The sequence below is a fragment of the Agaricus bisporus genome (assembly GCF_000300575.1).
Source record: "Agaricus bisporus var. bisporus H97 unplaced genomic scaffold AGABI2scaffold_12, whole genome shotgun sequence".
Classification (NCBI taxonomy): Eukaryota; Fungi; Basidiomycota; class Agaricomycetes; order Agaricales; family Agaricaceae; genus Agaricus; species Agaricus bisporus.
The window spans coordinates 165,007-188,535 of NW_006267347.1; the positions used below are offsets into that span (position 1 = coordinate 165,007).

The 23,529-nt window shown below is 46.1% G+C and overlaps 9 protein-coding genes across 9 annotated transcripts; 5 read left to right on the forward strand and 4 right to left on the reverse strand.

The window, feature by feature from the left end:
• Positions 1-1,102: 1,102 nt before the first annotated feature.
• On the reverse strand, positions 1,103-2,626 carry AGABI2DRAFT_77443 (hypothetical protein; the record flags this gene model as incomplete). Its single annotated transcript, XM_006455966.1, has 10 exons — positions 1,103-1,236; positions 1,298-1,376; positions 1,426-1,487; positions 1,537-1,561; positions 1,611-1,767; positions 1,824-1,914; positions 1,952-2,118; positions 2,169-2,326; positions 2,374-2,440; positions 2,490-2,626. 10 exons carry the CDS (start codon positions 2,624-2,626, stop codon positions 1,103-1,105), a joined length of 1,077 nt encoding a protein of 358 aa, XP_006456029.1.
• A 301-nt stretch (positions 2,627-2,927) lies between these two features.
• Positions 2,928-5,014, forward strand: AGABI2DRAFT_227725 (hypothetical protein; the record flags this gene model as incomplete). Its single annotated transcript, XM_006455967.1, has 4 exons — positions 2,928-3,048; positions 3,093-3,408; positions 3,463-4,141; positions 4,200-5,014. 4 exons carry the CDS (start codon positions 2,928-2,930, stop codon positions 4,779-4,781), a joined length of 1,698 nt encoding a protein of 565 aa, XP_006456030.1. The 3' UTR covers positions 4,782-5,014.
• Positions 5,015-8,795: 3,781 nt separating this feature from the next.
• On the forward strand, positions 8,796-9,078 carry AGABI2DRAFT_195301 (hypothetical protein). Its single transcript, XM_006455968.1, has one exon. It carries the CDS (start codon positions 8,870-8,872, stop codon positions 9,026-9,028), a length of 159 nt encoding a protein of 52 aa, XP_006456031.1. The 5' UTR covers positions 8,796-8,869; the 3' UTR covers positions 9,029-9,078.
• A 704-nt stretch (positions 9,079-9,782) lies between these two features.
• AGABI2DRAFT_121930 (hypothetical protein) lies at positions 9,783-10,273 on the forward strand (the record flags this gene model as incomplete). The annotated part of the gene is made up of 3 exons (XM_006455969.1): positions 9,783-9,884; positions 9,943-10,074; positions 10,127-10,273. The coding sequence occupies 3 exons, from the start codon at positions 9,783-9,785 to the stop codon at positions 10,271-10,273; spliced, it is 381 nt and encodes a 126-aa protein (XP_006456032.1).
• Positions 10,274-10,877: 604 nt separating this feature from the next.
• Positions 10,878-12,057, forward strand: AGABI2DRAFT_227728 (hypothetical protein). Its single transcript, XM_006455970.1, has 6 exons — positions 10,878-10,998; positions 11,052-11,281; positions 11,346-11,557; positions 11,611-11,713; positions 11,763-11,857; positions 11,913-12,057. The coding sequence occupies exons 1-6, from the start codon at positions 10,890-10,892 to the stop codon at positions 11,938-11,940; spliced, it is 777 nt and encodes a 258-aa protein (XP_006456033.1). The 5' UTR covers positions 10,878-10,889; the 3' UTR covers positions 11,941-12,057.
• Positions 12,058-12,173: 116 nt separating this feature from the next.
• Positions 12,174-17,371, reverse strand: AGABI2DRAFT_210736 (hypothetical protein; the record flags this gene model as incomplete). The annotated part of the gene is made up of 6 exons (XM_006455971.1): positions 12,174-14,553; positions 14,605-14,825; positions 14,882-15,821; positions 15,877-16,659; positions 16,723-16,930; positions 16,983-17,371. The coding sequence occupies 6 exons, from the start codon at positions 17,369-17,371 to the stop codon at positions 12,322-12,324; spliced, it is 4,773 nt and encodes a 1,590-aa protein (XP_006456034.1). The 3' UTR covers positions 12,174-12,321.
• Positions 17,372-17,501: 130 nt separating this feature from the next.
• Positions 17,502-19,033, reverse strand: AGABI2DRAFT_138922 (hypothetical protein). Its single transcript, XM_006455972.1, has 11 exons — positions 18,909-19,033; positions 18,777-18,856; positions 18,712-18,730; positions 18,581-18,661; positions 18,435-18,531; positions 18,308-18,388; positions 18,203-18,254; positions 18,033-18,147; positions 17,901-17,980; positions 17,756-17,842; positions 17,502-17,703 (listed from the first exon to the last, which is right to left on the reverse strand). The coding sequence occupies exons 1-11, from the start codon at positions 18,928-18,930 to the stop codon at positions 17,641-17,643; spliced, it is 777 nt and encodes a 258-aa protein (XP_006456035.1). The 5' UTR covers positions 18,931-19,033; the 3' UTR covers positions 17,502-17,640.
• Positions 19,034-19,225: 192 nt separating this feature from the next.
• AGABI2DRAFT_138923 (hypothetical protein) lies at positions 19,226-19,685 on the forward strand. Its single transcript, XM_006455973.1, has 4 exons — positions 19,226-19,259; positions 19,319-19,334; positions 19,389-19,521; positions 19,582-19,685. Exons 1-4 carry the CDS (start codon positions 19,244-19,246, stop codon positions 19,609-19,611), a joined length of 195 nt encoding a protein of 64 aa, XP_006456036.1. The 5' UTR covers positions 19,226-19,243; the 3' UTR covers positions 19,612-19,685.
• A 530-nt stretch (positions 19,686-20,215) lies between these two features.
• AGABI2DRAFT_180828 (hypothetical protein) lies at positions 20,216-21,972 on the reverse strand (the record flags this gene model as incomplete). The annotated part of the gene is made up of 8 exons (XM_006455974.1): positions 21,774-21,972; positions 21,674-21,712; positions 21,408-21,653; positions 21,295-21,345; positions 21,135-21,239; positions 20,915-21,083; positions 20,670-20,860; positions 20,216-20,612 (listed from the first exon to the last, which is right to left on the reverse strand). Exons 2-8 carry the CDS (start codon positions 21,709-21,711, stop codon positions 20,216-20,218), a joined length of 1,197 nt encoding a protein of 398 aa, XP_006456037.1. The 5' UTR covers position 21,712; positions 21,774-21,972.
• Between the last annotated feature and the right edge of the window lie 1,557 nt (positions 21,973-23,529).

Genomic DNA, 23,529 nt, shown 5'->3' on the forward strand with positions numbered 1-23,529 from the left:
CTACACATCTCGTTATAGCAACAACTCTAAATCACTTCTTCACATCAATTAACCTTAGTATTACAGCCGAACTAAGTTCAAACTCCACGATACTTCGAACGAACAAAAACCGGCAATTAAAAAAAACCGTACAACCAACATAACGTCTTCATCTCAAAAACTTCCTTCTTATACCTTCATCCTCATCCCCAAGCTCCATTAACACCACACTAGAACCCACTCAACACATGAAAAGAGAAAACGAGCATTACGATAAACTAATACTCTAATTTTACACCAAAACAAATAAAAACTAACTTTTTCAAGAAACGTATATCATACAAAATCATACAAAATCATACATGCATCATCAATGTATTCGCACATCCTCCCAAAAAAAAAGTTCACCTATTAACGAAAGAAAAAGGTTGGGGGGTCTGCATCCCAAGAAACAAAAAACAAAAAAAAATTCCAAGAAAAAGCGTGCATACAAATAAACTAAAAAAAAGGACGTCTTTACAAGAGTCCCCCCCCCCCAAGAAAATTTCCCTCCATCTCGATATGTAAGGTAAGTGTAAAAAAAAAACGTGTATCTCATGATTGATGCCAATCGTTGTTGTTGTTGTGTGCTTGTGGTGGGTGCGTGCTTCTTCAACTCTTCAAATGATGGCGGTGTTTTTACGCTTGTGGAGTAACGTCCATGTGACGACAAAACATCCCGAACCCGCAAGCAAAAACATCTACACAAACAACCAAGTCAACAACCTCAATCAAATGAACGTGATTTCGCAAAATGACTGCAACCCGTACCGAAGCCAAAATGATAGGTCTAAACCACAAATAATGCGGCGGCGACAACAAGGCACCGGCAAGTGGATTACCCGTCAACAACGGCAATGACAGCAGAAATGACAGAAGCGCTATGCGTAATCTGCAAAAAAAAATAGAAGTCAAGAAGATGTAAGAAAGAACCGCATGATCATGTTAAAAATAACATGAAACGAAAAGTGTTGCATACGGTAAGTCTGAACCATCATTATGCGTGATGAAACTGGTCAACGCTGGAGTAATCAAAGAGATTGCTGTTGTCAAAGGAAAAAGAGTCAGCAAGGTTACTGCGATACTAAGTATAAAGAAACTCACTTCCGCCTGAAAAGAAGCCATAGAAGATCCCAAAGGCGGCAGCACCACCTTCGTTTGTTGCGCCGAATAAAGCAAACACGAGGCCACCGGTGACGAAGGACGAGACAATCAGGGCTATAGAGCACGGAAGCATTGACGTGGGTAATATATCACGTTGGCCATCGGGAAGGCTTACTGTTCATGGGTCCGTATTTGTCCGCAATGAGGTTCGGCACTATGCGACCAAAGATAGAGGTTGCGTTCATGATGGTAAGCTGCGTCGAGTCAGAAACGAGGGTTTGGAAGCAGATACGAATGCCTTACAGAGTATTTTGTAAAAGTTTTGTCTAGATTGTGCAAAGATGCAAAGAGCTGCAAGTAGAAAACTGAAAATACCGGTCAGATGAAGCAAGGAGGGTAAGGAAAGAATCTGACAGGGAATAAAGGCGCCCCAGAATGCCTGTGTTCCAAGTTAGAAAGACATTGAGTACGAGAGTGGTGAAACGAACAAGGAATGATCCAGCGCCGTACACGAGGAATGGGACATCGGTCAAAAGCTCCTTGAGTAGAGGGAGGTTGTTGCCCTTTTTCCGATTGGGCGGGAGCCTTGTTCGCATGATGAGATTAGCCAAGATTAATAGTCCAAAGTCAAGAAAGGAAACGGCTCTGTGGAGTGAAAATGAGTTGACGGAGGTATGTGGATAGCGAGGTTAAAGACGTACCGGACGCCCCAACCGAATCCGGCGTTTTGAAATATATTATTGAGCATGATGGGGTATAGACAGCCTCCGAGGCTGGCTCCTGGAGAGAAGACTGAGTTCAGCACTAGATTGAAAGAAAGCGGTCGAACCAGCTATGATGAGACCCATTGCCAGTGATCTTTTTTTGCGGAAATAGTGAGAGGAGACGGCGAGACTAGGAATGAACAAGAGACCCATTCCCAGTCCCTCGCCGATACTCTGTGCGAGGAAGACTTGATAGTAGCTATGAGGTTGCGCGAGAGAGAGCATGAAAGACCTGCTGTACGTTGGCCAAGGAGTGAGAGAAGATATGGAACGGCAACATACGAGAAGAGGTAGAGCAATGAGCCGATGATCAACAGATGGTGAAAATATCCGAGATCGAATAATTTGCCGGCGGGAAGGCCGACGGCAAAGACGAGAAAGACTTGGACGGAGCCTATCCAGCTAATTTCAGAGGGTGAGTGTTCGCTGAGTAAAACGCGCTGATAGAGTTGAGTTTAATGTCGGTGGATAAGGTGATGTAACCAACTGTGTAATAATCTTGGTAGACACCGAACGACTGGACGACGCCAAAGGTGCAAAAGACGGAGATGGAGCTGGGGGGTGATGAATGAAAAGAACGTAGAAAACTAGAAGAGAGCTCACCCGCCGAGAACGGTGAGCCATGCCCTGGTGCCGCCTTCAGGAAAAGTGATTGGAGGAGGAGGAGAGTCCTGGTGAGCGTCGTCGTGGTGGAACTTTTCCTTGTCGAGGGGGGACGGGGTGGAGGAGCGAGTCGTCATGGGAGGAGGAAGAAAGGCCCATGGTAGTGTGCGGACTTATCATAACAGAGTCGGGCAGGTGAGCGATGGCCGGGGTGGCAGGCGAGTTGCCAGGTCAGATCTCGCCATGCCCCTCCTTCCCCTTTTGGATTTGACTTTCTGCATTTATTACGTAATATACAAAGATCTGTGTTTGGGGTCTCGGTACACAACTCACACTCGATATCCCCATCTGCACCACGCTTATCGTCATTCCAGCCTGGTTCACGGTTCAGTCCAATGTTCATAAAAGCCCTTTCTCATCCCTCTCTTCCTCACAAAAATGGCCCAGCACCTCCACGCTCACCCCCTCTTTCACCCCCACTCAGAGCTTCTCTCACCCGACGACCGCATCGCTCTCTCCTACAAGCGGGCTCGTCTCCTCTTCAAATCCTATGGTCGCCGTCTCTCCTTCTACTCTTGACCCTCGATACTGACCGCTGTTCAGGCCTGACCCTCCGTGACATTCAAAACTGCAGCCCCCGATTCTGGGAGATGTTCCGTGACCCTCTCTTCGCGGCAGACATTTCCATGTTCACCGTCGTCGTCGTCCATGTCAACCTGGTCCTTGGCACCCTCTCTCGTCACCTGAAGCACCGTCCAGACCTCAGGCCTCTTGTCGACAGTCTCATGCGCTTCGAAACAATAGGTATCTACCTCCTCTCCGAACGTGGACATGGCTTGGACGCTTTCAACATCGAAACAACGGCCACAAAGACCCCTAATGGCTTCCTTCTCCATACCCCAAGAGAGGAAGGTGCAAAGTTGGTGTTTCAATTTTTTCTCTCTCTCTTCATCATTCACTCATTCATTTCTAGGTTTATGCCTGGCACTTCCCCGTTGTACGGCTTTCCCAAGGTCGCTCTTACCATGGCCCGTTTAATCGTAGACGGTGAGGACCGAGGCACGCGATTCTTCGTAGTCCCTCTTTGCAACACGCGTGAAATGTACCAGGGTGTGGAATCCATCACCCTACCTCGTCGTAGCGGTACACATCCCTTCGATTGGTCCATCACACGCTTCAACAACGTCCGGCTTCCTCCCACAGCTCTCATCTCCTCGGACCCAAACGATCTATCCCGTCCCTCGGATCCCTCCTTTGCCTGGTGGAATGAAATCTGGCGTATTCCCTTTGGAACGCTCGGTATAGCCTCTCCTTGGATACCTGCTCTCAAAGCTACCGCCTATACAGGCGGTCGGTATTCTATGGTTCGATGTATTTTGGGTAAAGGCGACAAACCGTATCCGATTTTTTCGTTTCGGACTCAACAACTGCCTGTCTTGCGTGCGACTGCTACGGCGATCGTTATGGATAACTGGTATTCTTCTTTGATCGACGCTGTCATGGATAATACTCTCGATCCCAACGTCCGACATGCATATGCTGTCATTGGTAAAACTACAGTTATCCGACACTTCCAGAGATGTGTTTCTGAAGTTTCCGAACGGTTGGGTGCTCAAGGTACTTTTGAACACAACCACCTAGCCAAATTAGAGGTACAGTCTTTCACGCTTAACCAACGAGTAGTAGTACCTATCTGACACATTATTACAGAACGATGCGAAAGGTGCTATTATTGCAGAAGGCGACGTCCTCACACTCTGCATCCGTCTCTTCTCCGAATTACTCCTCGGCCGTTATCAAATTCCACTTCCTCCCTCATCAGAATCCCTTCTCGCCTCTCACGCATCCTCAATTTTCCAAGAAAATCTTTCACTTTTCGAAACTCTCAAATGCGATCATCGTAGTCCTACATACAACAGTCTCCTTCTTCCACAAGCTGAACTTGTCATCGAATCTATGGGCCACGCTTTAGCCTATTCATCAGCACTTAAATCCGATATACCGAAATACGTATTGGATATGTATGAATGTGCTGTTATATCAAGAGATTCGGCTTGGTATACTGAACAAGCTGGATTAGGGAGGATGGAACAACGAAAGAGGGAAGATAAAGCTGTAGAAGGGATGTTACCCCATTTTTCGGAATTGGTGACGAGTTTGGATGTGGGGGAGACGTTGAGGGCACCTATTGTGGAAGATGGGTTGTGGAAGAGGTATTTGGAGAGGTTGACGGTGCATTCGGGGAATGCGGTTTCTCCGTTGGTTCCAGAACAGTTTCATGCTATGTTGTGAAAGAAAATGTAGGTTGGGTGGGTTTTTGTGGTTTATTATTAGATGTGTGGGATGTATGTGTGTTTTGGAGACCCCCGGTTTATGCGGATCTTGTTCCTTTTTCGGAGGATTTCATGAGATTTGGTTTGAGTTCTTCTTTGGTTTATGCTTAGACATCTCTTATGTTGTAGTTAAAAGAAGTGAATGTAGTATTACCGTTTATCTTTCTGTTGTAATATATATAGCGTGCGCTTGGAGGATATGGTCAGCTGAAAGAAAGAACGACGGTTTTAATAGATTTCGGGTGGTCATGTTCTTTTTTTTCTTTCTCAAAACATGGCGGCAATCTCCTCCCACTGCGGTTGAAGAGGAGTGTGATTGTTTGAATAAAGATGAGCCAGTGAAGGTATCGTTCGTTTATTATTACACACATACATACCGAGCGCGTGTTCAATTTAACGGTTCCTGAAAACCCCGATTCTAAGCCTAATTAACGTTGAACCGTGGTGTTGACATGATAACCAACCACGGTTCGCTGGGGGTTTATAGAACACCCCCCTCTGATGGGGTGAGCGATTTACCGGCAAAAAATCTACCCTACTATAGATATACATGTATGTATGTACATTTGATCTAAAGTTAGACTCAAGTTGTTCTCTTGGTACTAGTAAGTGTAGTAAGCCGGAAAAGTTCGTCCAACCCCCGCGGCCTATAAGTCCTACCACGGTCAAATCAAACTGCTTCTCTTTCGAATTTCACCTTCCTTCTTTTCCATATGATCATTGATTCTTTTTTTCGGCCTTTCTTTCTCCCTTTAGTATCTTCCCCCGACTTGAACGCAAATTCGTGTAGAAATGGTAGTAAGAGTGGTTCTTGTAGAAGATAGGGGTTTTTTTTTTGGTTTGGGTGATGGATTTTTTTTTTCTTGGGTGATAGAGCTTATTTACTATTAAATTACTTGATTATCTACTAGTTGGGAAATGGGTTGTGAGATGGGTTTTCGGTAGATGCCACGGCTTGGAGTTTGATTTTTTAGGTACGTGGCGATATTGATCCGAGTTTGATCCTAAATGATCATGGTCAAAACATTGTTTTTTTTTTTTTGTTTTTTTTGGTGGTTGATCATCTGGTCTGGGGGAACGTTCTTACTCCAAATTTCCTACGGATATGGTGGAACATAAAGTAGTTCAAATCCTACTATCGAGTCAATGATCAGTAATTCGGTCGTGTCCTGTTTGTGAACTTGAACATGTCTGAACCATGGCATTCCATCTCTGATCGAACTACTTGAATCATGGCCGAACTACGGATCACTGATACATAGTAAGTTATGTGATCATGATTGTTCCGCCTTTTGTTTTTGGTTGATCATCTGTGAGGGGGGAAAAGTACCGATTTTCAATTCCTACGAACGTGGACTACAAAGGTCAGTTTTTTTTTTTGAAAAAAGGTGGTGTTGTCCGCCGCAGCATTTTCAATACCTTATTAATAGAAAGGTACCTCTTGACCTAAGTTACTAGCTAGATTCTTTTTTTTCTGAAAAGGATTATGTTACGTCCTGCTGTGTCGTACTAACATTGGTACTGTTATGGTATAAATGAACTCCCAGACTAGCTAAACGTGCATCGAAAGTGTTACCATCATTCCGGAAGATGCGGGGAAATTTTCTTGAACCCGATGCAAAGCGGTCACGGTTAAACTTTATCACGTACTATTACTGTACTATCTCTCCTCCAAACCATTGAGACTCAACCGTAAGAGTTTATTTTTGTGGAAATGAAGAGTAAGTCTCATGATCGTAGTAACTGGTAGGTTAAGTAGTATTAGGCTAATTGGTCGCACACGAAATCTTGGAATTAAACTCAAGTCGAAAAGCATTTCATCTGATGACAGAACGTTAATTTTTAATATCCCACACTTCCTCTCGATCTCCTTCCTTTTATCCCTGAGTTCCCATCGAGAAGCAGGGAGTGGACCAGAGAGAGAGAAAACTCAGGTTTACCGTAACTGATAGAACGAGTCCGATTTCCGTATTAGATGATCTTCGCAGCAGCACCCTGCAGTACCACTGCGATCGCGCACGAAGAATGATGTTAGAGAAGACATCAGGGTCGGGGATCAAAAGAATCTGCCATGAATTTACCCCCTGTGTCTTCTTTACTTGGTGCCACAGTCCCTTCCCTCAGGTCTTGAGAGGAAACCTGGAGGAAACCAAAATTTCTAATAGGCGAGTCTCGTTCCATCCATCATTTGATGAGATCCGATCAAAGGCCGCTACAAAGTGAGCCAGGGCGTCGGAAACATTAGTTTTTGCTTGCAGTCATTACTATAACTGACCCATCTGCCCCCAAAGACCCCGAAGTGTATTCATAGTAGGCAAGAGGCCCATGTACTGCCGGTGCTTGATGGTCATTTCTCCGGTGACCGTACGGCGTTAAGTTAAATCAAAAATGATACATCAAATCTATGACACATATGGTCAATTACTTGATGTATCAGTTTTGTGGACACGCTGGGACGATTTCAAAACCTTCGAACGATCATATCGTATAGCGATATGAATTTGAAAACCAACAGTGGTAATTCTGAGTAAGCGCGTCGTAAACGTGCGATAAGAATGACCTTACTTCTCCCGAGTTGATAAACCACGCTCAATATAACTTTTATTCGTTACGGTATCCTTATATGTATGAAGACCCTTTTGAAATTTGAGTGGAAGATCATTAATCCTCGGACATTATCTTGCACTTTCCTGTGTAGATTGGCGACCTGAGAAACTTGATCGAGCCATCTTTACGAACGGCTAAGTTCCATGCCAGTGTGAATTTTTGGTATCACAAATAGATCTTGGATGCTGCGGTAAACTGTAGTACCATTTTCTTGGAACGTATGAATTCTTATCTTTATTCTTTTTACCGCGAGAGACTCATGCAAAGTCATACACCACCTTTCCGATTGTCGCTGAGAAACAGTGAATCCCTGGCCGCATGAAATCGCAACCTCGAACACTATATTCCAATGACCAAAAACTGTGTGCTGGATTTCACTGAATATCCCACAGACACGCGAGACCGTCTCGTATTGAGTTTCTAGTGGGATGACCCCTATCATTAATCATTGTTGGCCATAGTATTCCAGGGGGTCGCAACCAATACTCATTGATCACATACTTCATAGTTTTCCAGTGGGGATCTTCGGAACTATGGTGCAGTACATCCGGCTCTTCAGGGAGAAAACGCAAAACATATAAGTATAGGCACAGAGGGCAATGAGAATAAGGAACATGTTGAAATACAGGGATTTTTACTCCGAGTCCGTACTGAGGTTGGGCCCTTTGTGTGGTTCATTTCAGTTTGTCTTATTGTACTTTGGCCCTGGCTGGTAATGATGATGATAAACATTTCCTTCGGTGGTATCGAATATTTTTGAGATCGAGTAGATGAGAGATAAGATGTAGAGCAACGAGTCACAACACCAATGGCCGTCCATGAAGCGGAATCTCTTCCGAGCGATGTAAGTGAATCTGAGATAAGTCCTCCCAGTATGATGTTCCGAAGCAGTTGGGTTTGTAACCGGAACAAGCTGCTTCGTGAATGCTGCTTCATAGATCGTTATTGGTATATTTATCATTTCCTAGTTTTGCCTTGAATTTGTCTTTAGTGGAGGCGCGATTTCTTTACCATGTCAATTTGATCGCTTTCGGCAGGCTTTCGCGGTGTGGGGAATATGTTACTCCATTTGCCCAATTTACACATCCCTGACGTCACGACTATGATAGCAGTAGAGTGCCTGAATATGTTTGAACAAGTTTTTGGTCAGATACGCAGACGGTAGAGACTGTAGTCGTCGCCCGATGTGAAAGGAGGAGGTAAACCTAAAAACATTTGTGCTCCTGAACCTTGAAGCTTGAAGCATCATCTTATCGTTCCGTGGCAGCAGAAATCGGCTTTCTTGAACTCGGTTTTCTTCGAAAATAGTAGCAGCGACGTCATTGGTACCATACCAATCCTCCATACTAAGGGCTGAAGTCAGAGGTATGAAAGATTTTAGATAGATCAAGTCCGGAGGTGAACTTCACAAACTAAAACCTGCTTGGCGACTTAATCACGATGGCAATGAAGTCCGACAGATTGTGTGTATGTTCCTTCCCGACAACAGGCAATTATAGCTTCCAGTGCCGTAGAGTACAGGCTGCGAACGACAGCGTAGGCGATTTAAATCCAAGATCAATCGCAGTATCGACGGGAGGAAAAGCGAGCCGACGATAGGTAGCGGTTCGGTGGCGGCCTCATCTGAGAAGACGATCAGGTTTTGCAACGGACTGGCCGTGGGAATTTGACTCGAAAATGACGAAATTTCTGAAGCGCAAGAAAATAGTCCCCTTTCATGTTATTCCTATTCAGACATTTCCGTTCAATCCTCCAAGACCATCTGGATGGAGAACGGTAGAACTCCAACACACAAGCTATTTCAGTCTAGTAGAGACGGTCAGCAACTCATCTCAGTTTGCTTTGATGGCTCTGATCAATAAATAGTCAGCTCAGCAGAATAAGACGTTAGTGGGGACACTTGGTGGACACTATGGAGTGAGGCCGGCCCAGATCAGGCAGGAACTCGCCACATGCTCGAATTATCCGCATTCAGATAGTGTGCATCGTCATGTACGCTCACGTACACAGTGATATCGTACCCTAAATTCAGAATACGGAAGCCAGGCGAGGTGTAACCATGTAAGATTCCTATTCCAACTCCTGAACTTACTAACCCAAAAATGTAACCGTACGCAGCTGGAAGCCCTGATCCAAATCAAGCACGCCTTAATAAACTGAACTTGCAACGTATGGTGGCGTAGGTTGGTGTCTGAAATGACATCATTCCTTGCAAACCGGAGGCGGAACCTGGGTGGGTTTAGTTTGATACCGGCCGCTCCGCCTTTGCGTCATACTTTATTGGCCGACCATTGATAACGGTCGAGTAGCTGAACAATGCTTTACAAACTTTGCGTTCACACTTCACTACAATATGTCTGGCAACTCCCAAGAAGTTGATAATGCTGAAGACAGTTATCCTACTCAGCGCCATGCTGGAAAAGTAGGTTACGGACCAACCTATCACGAAGGACCGGTTTGTATATCTTATGAATCTGGTAGCGTATTATATTCATCCCTTCTTTTTTTGCCAGACTCTTGCGGACAAAGTGGCGGGTTATAAAAAAGAACTTCATGGAAAGATAGCTCGTAAACCTCAACTCGTGAAAGAGGGACACGAAAAGATCACGGGTGAAGCCAAGCGTCGCGAAAGGGAGGGATCAGATGTATGTCACAACGGTCATTTTTCCAGGCGACCACTCATGTTTCTTGGTATAGGAGAAACAGCCATTCGGGACGCCGGGGCAAACGCAGCCGCCAACGACTGAGCGTCCTCAGACGGGTGACTCTTCCAGAAGTTCCGAAAAAGAATCAAATGAGTCAGAGACTGCCGTCTCATCTAAAGGAAGCTTAGGAAAGGAGTAAAGCATTGGAGCACCCGATATCAAACTTTGGCATACGTGAATGGTCGAAGGAGTGCGACTATTAACAAAAGCTCATCTTGACGGATAAAAGGAACAGTGTAAGATATCTTTGTGTGGTAAGGGCCGGCATTGTCTAGCGGCCCTCGTTATTTATATATTTCCTGTCCACTTGACCCTACCTTCTTGGTGAAATCTCGGTTTAGGTGCGTTATGGTTGGTAGATCAGTAGCTGATGAAGGGCCAGCGGGCGTCAAATTCATCAACAGTTGTTAATACTCTATTTTCCGGGCCCTTCTCTTCTTCCCTATGACATATGACATCTGAACTGTCGACTTTTACCAACGGCAACCGGTCGGCCCCTACGACTCATGTGAAGGAACAGCTGACGATTTTAGACGGCCCGCTCAGGCTGGGAGAGCTACTACCTGATTACTCTATGGTTCTTCTATTTTATAGCGCAATGCCGAGTAATGACCGTGCATCAAGGTTCGCTGAATGCTCGATGAGAAACGTCAAACTCATGGTATGGGAGTTCAAAGGTAAAATCTCGGGGTTTTGGACCACTTATTTAAAGGTAGCGGAACAGAAAATCTTTCCTCGTTCAACAAAGATCCATCATGCTATCTAAGAAATTGTCCTTTTTCCTCTTACTCGCTCCATTTGTTGCCAGTGCTCCAGCAGCGAGTCTCGAACAGCGCCAGGGAATCGATACTTCCACTCACTGTGGTTAGTCTCCTCGCTACTCACATGAGTAACTAGTTTTCATTCTTACATCACAGGTCAATGGGACACTATCCTCGCCGGACAGTATACTTTATTCCTTGATCAATGGGGCAAGGACAACGCCAACTCCGGGCAAAGCTGTGCCAACTTCGTTTCGCTGAGCGGCACCAATGTTGCTTGGAAAAACAGTTGGACATGGTCAGGCGGTAACGGCGTCAAGAGCTACACCAACGTCAACTTAAATGCCAATTTGAATCGGCAGTTGTCGAACGTCAATCGCATTCCTGTGAGATCATCGCGCCATTATCTCTTAAGTTCTTGCTCTGGATACTGAAAATAATACATGACAGGCTTCCTGGTCTTGGTCACAAAGCACCCAGGGCTCCATTGTATCGAATGTGGCATACGATCTTTTCACTTCCTCGCGTTCGGGAGGTAGCAATGAAAACGAAATCATGGTCTGGCTTGCCAATTTCAATGCTGGTCCCATTTCGTTCAACTGGGGTGCCGACGGTAAACCCGTTCCTGTGGCGAGCAATCTATCGATCGCCGGACATTCCTGGTCGGTGACTTGATTGACTTCATAGAGAAGATAATACTGAAGTGTGGTAACAGGAACTTATACATCGGGAGCAACGGAGCTAACCAGGTTTATTCATTCCTTCCTACAAGCGGCACAGTTGGGAACTTCAACGGCGATTTGAACCTCTTCCTTCGGGTACGTATGGGAACCTTCAAAAATTTACCATTTCTAACAAGATATGCAGTACTTGACCCAAAATCAAGGTTTGAGTACCTCACAGTTCTTGACGACCGTACAAGGCGGCACCGAGGCCACATCAGGCACTGCAACCATCACAAGGCGAGTATTTGTAGATTGTTTAAACCTAAGCGGAATGATTGACAACCGATTGCAGCTCAACTTTCAGCGTGTCAATTGCATGAAGGAGCAGTGTAATATAAGTAGGTCAATGTAACTTCCACATTGATTGCCCATTGTGCTACGTATACCTTGTATAGTTAAAAGAGGGGAAGTTATATGAGCTAACTGCAGGCGTGTAAGAACTTGAGATGAAGAACAACATTTCCATCTGAGAACAAGCAGACATTGAGAGCTAATTCTGGGTTGCTTTATGTTCGCAAGTTGTTGAAATATTCTCATCAAACAGTATCAATACGTTTCGGTTGCCTTTTTCCTTTGAAGCAATTTTTCTTTGCTCCCTTGCGTACCCGTCCATGTTCTACTCACACCATATGTTTTGTACAATTGTGTCAAATCAAAAGAATAAATGAACCAAAAAAATTTGCTACTACTTCTAAATGGTATCAAGCATCATACTTTTCCGTCACCTTTTCACCAACAATTTTACGAGGACATCTCCTTCCCGTCCACAATTCAAATTGTTCATATCCTTGCTCAAGTAATACATCCAAACCCCTCACGGTTTTCCAATTCGATGCGACACTCGCCAATTGAAGAAGTGGGGTCTGCGCAGGCTTGTATGCCATATCAACAACAACAGCAGGACCATCACGATACTGATACAAATCCGCCGTCAGCAATGTAGCACTAGGTGCACCCTCTTCGAGAGTTGTTGCAGAAGCGGGAACAGTGCCGACGATAACGTTGGGGGGTGCGGATGTCCAAGCGCCGAGTCGATCTAAAACTTGAACGCGAGCGTTGGGGAATGCCCGAGCTAAATCTTCAGCTTTACTCTTTGTCCGATTCCAAAGATAGACTGTCTCCGCATTGAGCGACTGTAGCGCATAAATGGCGGCGCGAGCGGTGCCACCACCGCCAATCACCAACCCGTTTCCTACAACACCAGTCGAAAGCTGAGCGATGATACTCTTGCGGATCCCTATCCAATCTGTATTATCACCAACCAACACGCGCTTGCCGCCAGAAACAGTGGGAATCACGGTATTAACGGCACCAATAGCCTGTGCAGCAGGCGTCAACTCGTCGAGAGAGGGAATGACATCAAGTTTAAAGGGAATCGTCACAGATGCTCCTCCGAAATCGGCAGCCGCAATAGCCTCCTTATTCTGTTCGTTGAATTGCTGAGTCTCCAGGAGGCTGTACTTATGTGGGAGACCCAGCACCTGAAAACCCGTATTGTGAAGGGTAGGTGACATGGAGTGAGAAATGGGGTTACCAAAGAGATAGAACTGTTTAGCGGGAAGTTGACCAACAAGCGTCAATGCTTCTTGGATCTGCTTGAACGAGAGTTGGCCGGGGGCAGCTTTGATGGGTAGAAGAGGGTGGGTAACAGGAGTAAAAGTCTCATTCAGGATGCGCGAGAGTTGGCCTTGGGTGCCCATATTGACGGCGATGATGGGTTTCGCATTGGGTTTGCTGTTGACGGATGTAATGAAGTTGTGCAACTCAAAGTTATCTTGGATGGCATTGGCAGTTCCAATAATCTTGATGATATCGCCCAATCCTTCGGCAATATCATATTTCTCCTTGACAGCGACCGAGTTCCATTTGAGATTTCCGCTGAAGTCATGGTACGAAGCGATAATCTGTGAACGACCCTTCTTTGAGGCGAGTTCGCGGATCTTCTGCTCGGGTAGGGTAATCTCAACATCAAGGTACTCGACGGCGGCCTTTAGACCCAGTTCCAAAAGTTCCAAAGCTTCCTTTTCTGCCTTGTCGGGGTGCTTTCCCCCTTGCGAGGACGTCCTAACAGTGTAGACAATAGGAAGTGAAGTAACACGACGAAGAGCCGCAAGTTGAGATGCAACATAGTCTGTAGAAGGAATAGCATCCGACTCTTTTGAAGACTTGAGAAGATCGACGCGTAATTCCAAAGCATCAACTCCCTCTGAGATCTGCTCAACGATTGAAAGGGCTTCGGTGATATCGGGGTAAGTCAGGGAAAGGAAGTAAGATCGCTTGCCAGCGCCCACGTTTGAGGAGAGATTGGGTTTTTGACCGGTTATATGCTTGAAGAAACGGGCGACTTCCTCATGTACACCAGCGGAGGGAGACGTTACGACACTAGAGGCGCCGACCGGGTTTAGGAACTCATAGTTCGAGATATCAGTGTACCAAGGATGGCGCCTATGATAAACATCGGCGACAGGTTCCCCATAAGCAGGCCTGGCACTCTCAGCACCGAGATATGCGAGAATCTCATCCAGAGGCCGCGTAACGTGGACAACGGGGCCAGTGGTACTGGCGTATTGCTTGATTAATTCCCTCGCAGCAGGAGTCTCAACGATTCCACCACCCAAGCTAATGACATGTCCGGTAGCCTTCTCCTTCAACAATTCCCCAAGGACTTCAACTTCTGCTTCGCGGAAAGCAGGCCAACCATGCTCAGTCACAAAATCACGGAGAGCTTGCTTCTTCACCTCGGCAAAGTAGTCATCCGCGTCGAGCTGAGGCCAACCGAGAGCGTTGGCAGCCAGGTCACCGATGAAAGACTTGCCAACACCCCGCATGCCGATGAGAACAACGGAGGCAGAGGGATCGAAGTTTCTTGTCCCACTAACGGAAGCCTTGGCATGGAGACCAGCCAGGTCGACACCTTCAACCTTGATGCCAATCTAGTAAATATGTGTTAGTTTCTGGATTAAGCCATTAAAGCAGTTTCGGACCTTGTTCTCAAGATCATCCCACCAATTTGGCCAAGTCTTCTCAACACAACGTTTCTCTTCAATGATAGTGTTCTCGACTACCGTGCTCAAGACACTGAAGGCCATGGCCACACGATGGTCGTCGTAACAGTGCACACTGGCACCACGTTTGAGTTCAGGAATAGGTTTTCCTATGACTTCGAGCCCATCATCCAGCTCGATACATTCCACGCCGAATTTAGCTATATGGCGCATAAGCAAATAGTCCTACAGTAGCCGCGAAGATTGTAGCACATACCAAGTTGATCAATCATAGCCCGAATTCTGTTACACTCCTTCACTCTCTGGTTCGCAATCCCCAAAATCCTAGTCTTTCCATGCGCAACAGCAGCAACAACAGTGGCAGTCAAGAACGCATCTGTCATAATCTCCATATCGACCTCCTCAATTGCTTTCAATCCACCTATGGGCGGTCCTTGAACTGTTGTCTGCGTCTCCGTCTGCGAAACTGTACATCCCATCTTCTCCAGCACCTCTTTCGCGAACTTGGCATCACCCTGCAAGGAACTAGTACCAATATTGTCGATAGTGCAAGACGTCCCAGTGATAGCAGCAATGGCCAAAGGGTATGTGGCACTACTGGCATCAGACTCGATGCTATAATTAGGAGGGCTAACATAAACAGCCTTGGGGATGTCGTAGGTGTCAAGAAGTTTGCCACTGGCGGAATCGACTCTGCGTTTGACTTCGACGCCAAAGGTCTTCATCATAGCAATGGTCATGTCGATGTAAGGCTGTGAGATGACCTGGCCACCGGTAAGCTCGAGTGTGACAGGTTGAGCAGCATAGGGAGCACAAAGTAGGATGGAAGATACATATTGACTGGAAACGCTAGCAGCGAGCTGGATGGTACCCCCCTTGAGACCTTCAGGAGCAATGGCGAGGGGAAGACATCCCTCCGTCTCCAAACATTTGATCTGACTGCCATTGGTTCTAAGAGCAGTAACAAGCGGACCATTTGGGCGTTGTTTCATGCGAGCATTGCCAGTAATGATGGTAACATCAGCATTGTCCTTGGGGGAAGCCTGAACGAGCGTGCAGACGGTAGTGAGGAAACGGGCAGCTGTTCCAGCATTTCCGAGGTACAGTTCCTTGCCTTTGGGAGGGACAGCAAGGAAACCTTGGCCACCTTCGACTACAAGAGTGTCACCATTGTCTTCCCACGAAAATTTAGCACCCTATTTTTAGCGTTCAGAAATTCAAGTGTATCATGTCAATTGACAAATAGCCTACCTTGAGTTCGCCAAGAGCGGCCATCATAACTTGCGTATCATCGGAATGCAAAAGATTCCTTAGCCTACATGTTCCTTTGCCCAAGGCAGCAAGAACCAAGGCGCGGTTGGAAATCGACTTGGAGCCCGGGGTCGACATCACGACAGGATTATGAGAAGGAATTCCTGGAATGACCTTGGCGGCTTCGGACAGGGTTTTGAAGATGAGTGCATCCTTGACCACGGTGGCTTTTTGCTCGTAGGTAGCGCCAATACGAGACAGAATAACAATCTTCTTTTCGTTCCCACTGTTCTTTTTATCGATACGCATGATATCTAACAGGCGGTCGACAGTGAGGAGACGAGCAGCAGGAAGATTGGCTATGCGTGGATCGGAGACGGAAATCGGAAGGTTGTAGGCTTTGAGACATCTCGACAAACGGCCAACACCAACCTGAGATAGGATACCCATTTGCCGGGAAAGTTCAGCCTCCAGGATCATACCAATACTAACGCATTCTCCATGGAGGATAGTGGGTGTGAGGACTGCTTCGATGGCATGGCCGATGCTGTGGCCAAAGTTAACTAGATTGCGAAGACCAGTCTCGCGTTCGTCGATAGTAACGATATGAGCCTTCACGGAAATAGAACCGACGATTACGGAGAGAAGGAGCTCTTGGGCCGCTGATCGCGTATCCTTAGTGCGACCGGCGAAATTTTCAGATGGCGTCTGGATTGCTGTAAATATTTCCGCAGAACGCGCTTCCAGAGACAGGAACTCGTTCTCGTTCCAGATGGCAGCTGTCTAGATGGGCAGATCAGAACCGGAATCAGATGAAGAAATCAATAGGCGGAGGTGAAAAAGCACCTTGACGACTTCAGCCATGCCGTTAGAAAACTCGCGCTGAGGAAGAGTTTCCAAGAAGGCAGCGTCGATGAAAATGTATTCAGGTTGCCAGAATGCGCCAATCAGATTCTTTCCATGTGGGGTGTCAATGGCAGTCTTTCCACCGACACTGGAATCAACCATGGCCAGAAGGGTCGTCGGGATTTGAACGAAGCGGACACCTCGCATGCTAGCGAATCAAATTAATGAAAGGTTATCCCATACCGAGATCGGGGACGCACAAAGTTGCGGAGACAAATCCAACGAGGTCGCCGATGACCCCTCCACCGAGAGCTAGGACAACAGTGTCCCTAGTGCATTTGTTGAGGAGCAAAAAGTCTTCGATCTGAGCCTTCCCGTCTCGGCTCTTGGACGTCTCTCCCGGAGGAATGACAAGACTGATAAACCTAGGCTTCGCCCCAGAAGCATCGTGGGTATCTAGAGTGCTCTGAAAGACATCCTCGAACGATTTGAGGTGAAATTTCGCGATGTTAGTGTCGGTGATGAGGACATAGGTAGAGGAGGGGAGGGTGGAGATGACGGTGTGGGCGATGTAAGGGATGAGATGGAAGCCACAGTGGATGGAGTCCTTGCCCAGGATGGGCACCTTGAAGATATCTGCCTCCGGCATTTCCTGCGCGCAAAATGGAGGATCTCAGCTCGGCCTTTTGTAGCGCCATGATCGAGGTATTAACCTAGCGTCACGTGGGAATATTAAGTCCTCCGCGATTAACTCAGACTTACAACAGCCAGCGCAAACGCTCCAGACGACGAGTAACGGAGATCCTGTCTGGCCGGACTGCGCGTAGCAACAGACAGCCACCGGTCGTAAGAACCAATTCAAGCACCCGGCCTCTATGTACAAAGATCCTACGTGAATGGGGTTAAACACCCGATACATTACTGCATCGCCACTACTTGCTCCATAGTCCCATCTGCTCGGCGGATCGCCACTGTGCCATCCTACCTCTCACATCAGCGGCTAATCGTAGAGTATCGTCACGTAGATATTTACCTGGTTTCCGAAATAGGCTGCCTTCGCCATTCCACAGAACAAACCAACCTCCACAACGCCGGTCAGGAGCTTAATTTGAGTTAGGACCTAATTTTTGCGCTTCAGGTTTGTGCGCTGAGATATTGCGGAAAAAGCTCAAGCTCACCTTGGAAGAATTCATCATCTTCTCTCGATCGAATGGCGCATCGATAACGAAATTGCCATTGTCAGTAACAACCGGTCCGGCTATGGGGGTATGTGTCACGACCCAGAGTATTATTTTAAGCAGCAGATTCACCTTTCTTCAGAGCCATACGGAGTGTCGCATTGGGAGAACCAAGTACTTCTTTCAAGTGGCGCAGCACTCTGACGTACGCGACTGGTACGACCTCAATGGGAACTCCGGGAGCCCACTAAAGCGACTTTTTAGCATTCCGCATAGGGTAGAGAAAGCCAAAATATACACACGGTCGTTCCAAGGTATTCAGAGTTCTTACGATAATCAGCGACCACAATGAACCTGTCAAGGGAGATGTGGCCATAAGATATCATAAATCCAGATTAGCCACACACGTTTTGGCCGCCTCAGCAAGAACCTTCTCTCGCAAGTGGCATGCGCCGCCACCCTTTATGCAGTTGAGATCCTTGTCTACTCTGAACAGAGTGAGGACAAAATAGAATCGAGATCAAGGGCATTTACTCGTCTGCGCCATCGATAGTAACATCTATGGAAGGAAATTCATCGACATCGCCTAGGTTGAGGCCAGCTTCGATTATTAACAGCTTAGACTGGAAACCTGGTGCTCTATTTAGGATATAACCCGGGATAATCGATGAGATACGCACCAGTGGGAATAAAAACACGGTTCTTGTTAGCCTCTACCCCTTGTTGTACAATTCGCTCGACGACATAAGGTACAGTTGAGCCTGCACGATTTGTTCACCATCCCTCCTTTAATTTGTAGCATTCAACATACCAGATCCAATACCAATGGTCTGCGACTATGAATAACTGAGTGAAGTGCTCAAAGAGATGACTTGCCGTATGTTCTGGTTTTACGTGGTGGTCGACTGCCGTGTAAGCGGCAAGACGTTTCGAAGTTTCTATAGGGCTTAGAGCCACTGGCAAAACTGTCGTCAGGTGTCGCGGCGCAAGCTTCTAAGAGGAACCCACCTGCAGATCCACTATCAAGCATGGTTGAGGAATTGGGATGGAGGAGGTGATGGCGATTGCAGACGTTAGTAATTATAACGGGGACCCCGTATAGAGAAAGCAGAAGGTTGGGACCGAGAAAGATATGATGGATGATGGTTAGATGCTGCACTCGGGGCCATCAAGTAGGGTAGAGACGTACGACTTCAGAGACTCCGTTGCATTGGACGACATTCGGGTCAATAATCTAAATGTTGAAAAGACTGTCCGGCTGATCATGCGCGCCGTGTTTGGCGACGGCGAAATAATTAGTATATGTAATAACACCTCGGTCCCCGATTGTTCCTCCCGACTTGATGCGCGCAATCAAAGGTCAGTATTAGCATTCGCCTCACATGTCAACTCACCATACAATTCGTGTCCCGGTTCAGGTGTCCTTTTCTTCTGGTCCGTTCTGTTCCACGTGGTGTAGTCATGTCTGACTAATACGCGTCAGAACAGTGACCCCGCCGTAAAGCAGATTTTGCTCGTCATGAACGAGAAACAGAGCTTCATAATCGAGGACCTTGATGACCATCATCTGGTCATCAAAGCAGATGAAGAGTATCGTGTTCGACGAGAACTGGAAACAGAGGTACGTCGTCGTCACTACTAGCTCTGTTCGTACCAGCTCACTATGATACTATGTTGTCAGCTTGAGAAGAATACCTACAGCTTGGATTAAAACTATCGCGGTCATCCCTGGAAATAGAATATGGCGTTCTGGTTCCCGTTTAATTAAACGACCCTCCTTCATACCAAGAAGCCGGTGCCTTGTCCTCTAAATTTCCGCTTCTTGTTCTTCGGCATTTTCAATATCAACACCCTCCATCAGCAAGAAAGGCGCGACTACCCCGGGTGATGTTCATCGAACAGATCTCCAATAGTCGGAATAATGGAGTGGATCACACTCAATATCTTCTTTTGAAACGAGTGATGATCACATGAAGCTAAAGAAATCTAGGCCCGAGGCAATAATATCGGCCCAGTCCTCATCCCTATCAGATATTTAGGATCTTTTATCTGTTTATCTTGCCTTGAATATCCGAAATGGCGCGATAATTATGGGTCGAAATCTCTCGTTCTGTGGCTATTCAGTATTATATCAACTACGAGAGGCGCAGTAACTAATGTGTAATTGTTCCACCAGATTGTCCCAAAACCATTATTTTCGCAAGAAATTACCCACTCGAGTGACTGAAGATTACGTGGATCTACAAAGAAAACTGAAAATACAAGACGGAAACGCAGTGAAGATAATGCCGGTAGTAGCGTCTTCGCCACTCAAATCAAGATGTTTTCTCTTTTTTTTGTTCTTCTTGCCACCCTGCAAATTCAGAAACGGCCTTACGAATATCATCATCATATTGGAGCAAATATCCCTCCAGATGAGCCATTGACCATGTATCCTCCAGCAAAACACTAGAGAATTGTTCGGAGAGCGCCTCGATGTCATCAGCGGTCTCTGATTTGCAACTAGAGAAAAAACTGCAAAACAAACTCTTCGCCATCGCCTTGTCGGCATATCCAAGTCTGATCTTCTTGTCAATACGTCCGTGGCGAAAAACTGTGTCCTCATATGGCTTAAGAGGTTCCAAACTGTTTGCTGTGACAAAAACGATCTGTGCCGCCGTATTTGCGCTGCCCTCCAATGCCTGTAGGAGACCAGCGGCTGTGATTTCGGATCTGTTTCATTTGGTACCGTTAACTTTTCCTGCTGTGATGGACGGTTATGCCACTTACGATGAACTATTCAGTTGTTTATCGATATCCTCGATAAGAATGATGCCCCCTTCTTTGGTTGACGCCATCAAACTGTGTAACCTGGAGTCATTAAGGTCACGCGAAGAAAGGCTCAAAAGATGAATCTTGAGCTTAAAATGGTATGCAATTGCCCTGATCAGGGTTGTCTTTCCGGTTCCTGGTGGGCCATACTGCAAAAGAATCATTTTCATTATCGGCTCTCAAGACGTTACGATGGCGCTTACCAAACAGAATCCAAGGTGATGGTTGATTTGCCGGGAGTGATAATCACTCCTCCGTCTTAAAAATTTGCTGACCATACCAACGATGTTTTCTTTGACGCCTGTTGCCAGATGGATTGTGTCAAGGTCTCGCCGATCTCCGAGAAGGAGGAAATCCCAGTAATAGTTCGACCTATCGAAAATCATCAGCATGAAAAATCACTTCCCAACTTGTTATACTCACAGTCCAGCTATGTAAATTTCGACCCTGTCATCCTTCTGGCTTTGATACATCTCTCGCGTCGCTTCTATCCACCTTTCCATGACTCCCGGAGTGGCCGGTGAGATGCTGTATATTCAGGATTGAGCTCATCATACAGCCGAAAAGATGCAGCAATACTTACGCCACACGATAGACGGATTTACCGCCTGACGATTTTGACATATCTTTATCCCTGGAAATCCACACTTCAGTTCACAAGACACTGGAGCAAGAAATTATGGTAGTTTCATTTACCCTTCTCTGATAATTGTGACTGTGCATTTCTCGAAAGTGAAATTATAGTTAACGCCAGTCGCCGGGTTGAAGTATGCCTGTGCGTTTACGGCTTTATTGTTTGGGAGCTCGGTACCGTCTCCAGGTCTATAAGACACCAAGTCGAGTTTGCCCTTTCCGTGTTTAGCAGGTACGTCTTCCGTTACTTCGAATGCATCGTTGTCCTCTAAGTGGTTATAATCTGTTAAGCACTCTTTAGACGAGGAGCTATAATGACTCGAACTTACTCCATGTAGGTTGGTTCACCATCCAGATCGTCACCCATGCTATATCCATCCACCGAACTCAGGGTTGTTGCTTTGCAAGTAAAAACATGATCAAACTCACTGTAAGTGCTGTCCGTGCTACGGATACTCAAAGTCTTGGTTCGCGTCCGCCACATATAACCCAAAGCATCTGGCACCTTCTCACCCACAAAATTATGCAAAAACTGAAGAAACTGGGTTGAAATGTAGAATTGTCCAATCTGAGCGACGTTCATCGCCAAAGGTGAATGAAGGACATTGTCCTTCAAAGTGGATATCATCGATGAGGTGGGTGTGGCGGCAGAAAATAAGAGACAGGCTGTCACTTTATATACTTTTGTCGCCTAAAAAGCTGTGAGCCGGATATTTTATGTTTGTTGTCATTTAAATGATCTTCGAGCCAACAGCATGTATTGTATGCCACTTTTGAGTAACCTACAGGAAATCGTCACATGTTGCCGCATTGTTTCCATTCCGTCAGTTGAGTTCCAACTATCACTGTGGGCTCCTCGGAGTTCGTTTGACTCCATAAAACATATATACCAGCGGCGTGTTCAATTAAACCAACGCCCAAACAACCAATTGATAACATGGAACAGTCAACTGGCAGTACCCAATCCGTCGGCTACGAATTGACTATCTTGGCAACAAACTCGCAAGTGCAAATCGTAGATGTGTTACTACTGTCCAATATTATACAATCGGAGACAAACACGAGGTCGGGAACCCTCTCAGGTTCGCCACAACTTCCCTGACAAATAGAACAGCATTCTCGTACTGATAATAATAAAAATACACATGCACTCTAGCCGTGTGGTCGATGGTACAACATGTCTTGTCTTGTCTTTCTTTTCTTTAGCTCACAGCCTCCCCTTTTTTTTCTTTATGTCCGAAGTAGTCGAATGAATGACATGACCCTGAATTAACAGCGCTAGCGCTGCACTGTACTACAATTTTACGACATATCGTGTATCATCTACAAGGGAAAACCTTTGTCCATCACTACCCTTTTTTTTTTTGGTCCCGACGAGAAGACTTCTTGAATCTTGATGTACCACCGCCCGCGTCACAAGTGCAGCCAGGAATTAGGAACGCCATGATTTATCGTTATCCGTCGCGCGCGGTGCAATTATGAGCGGGGGCAAGACCATTCATGCGTAAATTATAGCAACAAAATCATATTATGTTTTTTTTGGCGAAGGACGCGCTGGGACGCGCCCACAGATCATTGGACAAGCCCGAGCGATATTCCCATTTGGATATATTAGATTAGCGCGGAACTCCCATTATTCGCTTGATATATATGGATATGGAATCCGACAAACCAAGATGTGATAAGTACTTATAAATTATGTGATTGTCGTGATTAAAAGGACAAGAAGCTGTGCTTTCTTTTCTTTCTTCTTTTTGATTCTCGATAACGCCACACACCGTTGTCTATTTTTTTTTTGTTTCTGTTTCTGTTTTGTTTTTTGTTGTGTGTCTTCTGACATCTGCGCGCCAGAAGTGTCAAAATAAATGGCAGATCCCACTCCTCAACCCTTTCCTAGTAGTAATCTAGAAATCACACATGATCAGGCACAACTCATCGTTCAAAACTTCCTTCCCAAACACGAAAACAGCGTAATCGCCAAGATCACCAAGATCCGAAGCAAAGGATACAGGTGTGTGTATATATCTTCACCAAAATCTTTTTAAATCAAAAATCTAAACTGATCCATGACATTTTTCTTTTCGTGTTCCACTTATCATAATACGCAAGTTTTACATCAAGCACGAGGACATACATCATCGACTTAATCAACCCCGCCCACCCTCCGAGCGCGCAGATCAATTCT

Bases quoted from the DNA above. Each gene is read 5' to 3' on its own strand.
- AGABI2DRAFT_195301 (XM_006455968.1), top strand. From the start codon at position 8,870: ATGGCAATGAAGTCCGACAGATTGTGTGTATGTTCCTTCCCGACAACA.
- AGABI2DRAFT_227728 (XM_006455970.1), top strand. From the start codon at position 10,890: ATGCTATCTAAGAAATTGTCCTTTTTCCTCTTACTCGCTCCATTTGTT. The intron at 11,558-11,610 runs GTCGGTGACTTG...GTGTGGTAACAG, and splicing joins TCGATCGCCGGACATTCCTG to GAACTTATACATCGGGAGCA. The intron at 11,858-11,912 runs GCGAGTATTTGT...AACCGATTGCAG, and splicing joins GGCACTGCAACCATCACAAG to CTCAACTTTCAGCGTGTCAA.
- AGABI2DRAFT_138922 (XM_006455972.1), bottom strand. From the start codon at position 18,930: ATGCTTGATAGTGGATCTGCAG. The intron at 18,532-18,580 runs GTGCGTATCTCA...ATAGAGCACCAG, and splicing joins CCGTGTTTTTATTCCCACTG to GTTTCCAGTCTAAGCTGTTA. The intron at 18,148-18,202 runs GTGTGTATATTT...AAGTCGCTTTAG, and splicing joins CTGAATACCTTGGAACGACC to TGGGCTCCCGGAGTTCCCAT.
- AGABI2DRAFT_138923 (XM_006455973.1), top strand. The intron at 19,522-19,581 runs GTACGTCGTCGT...CTATGTTGTCAG, and splicing joins GACGAGAACTGGAAACAGAG to CTTGAGAAGAATACCTACAG.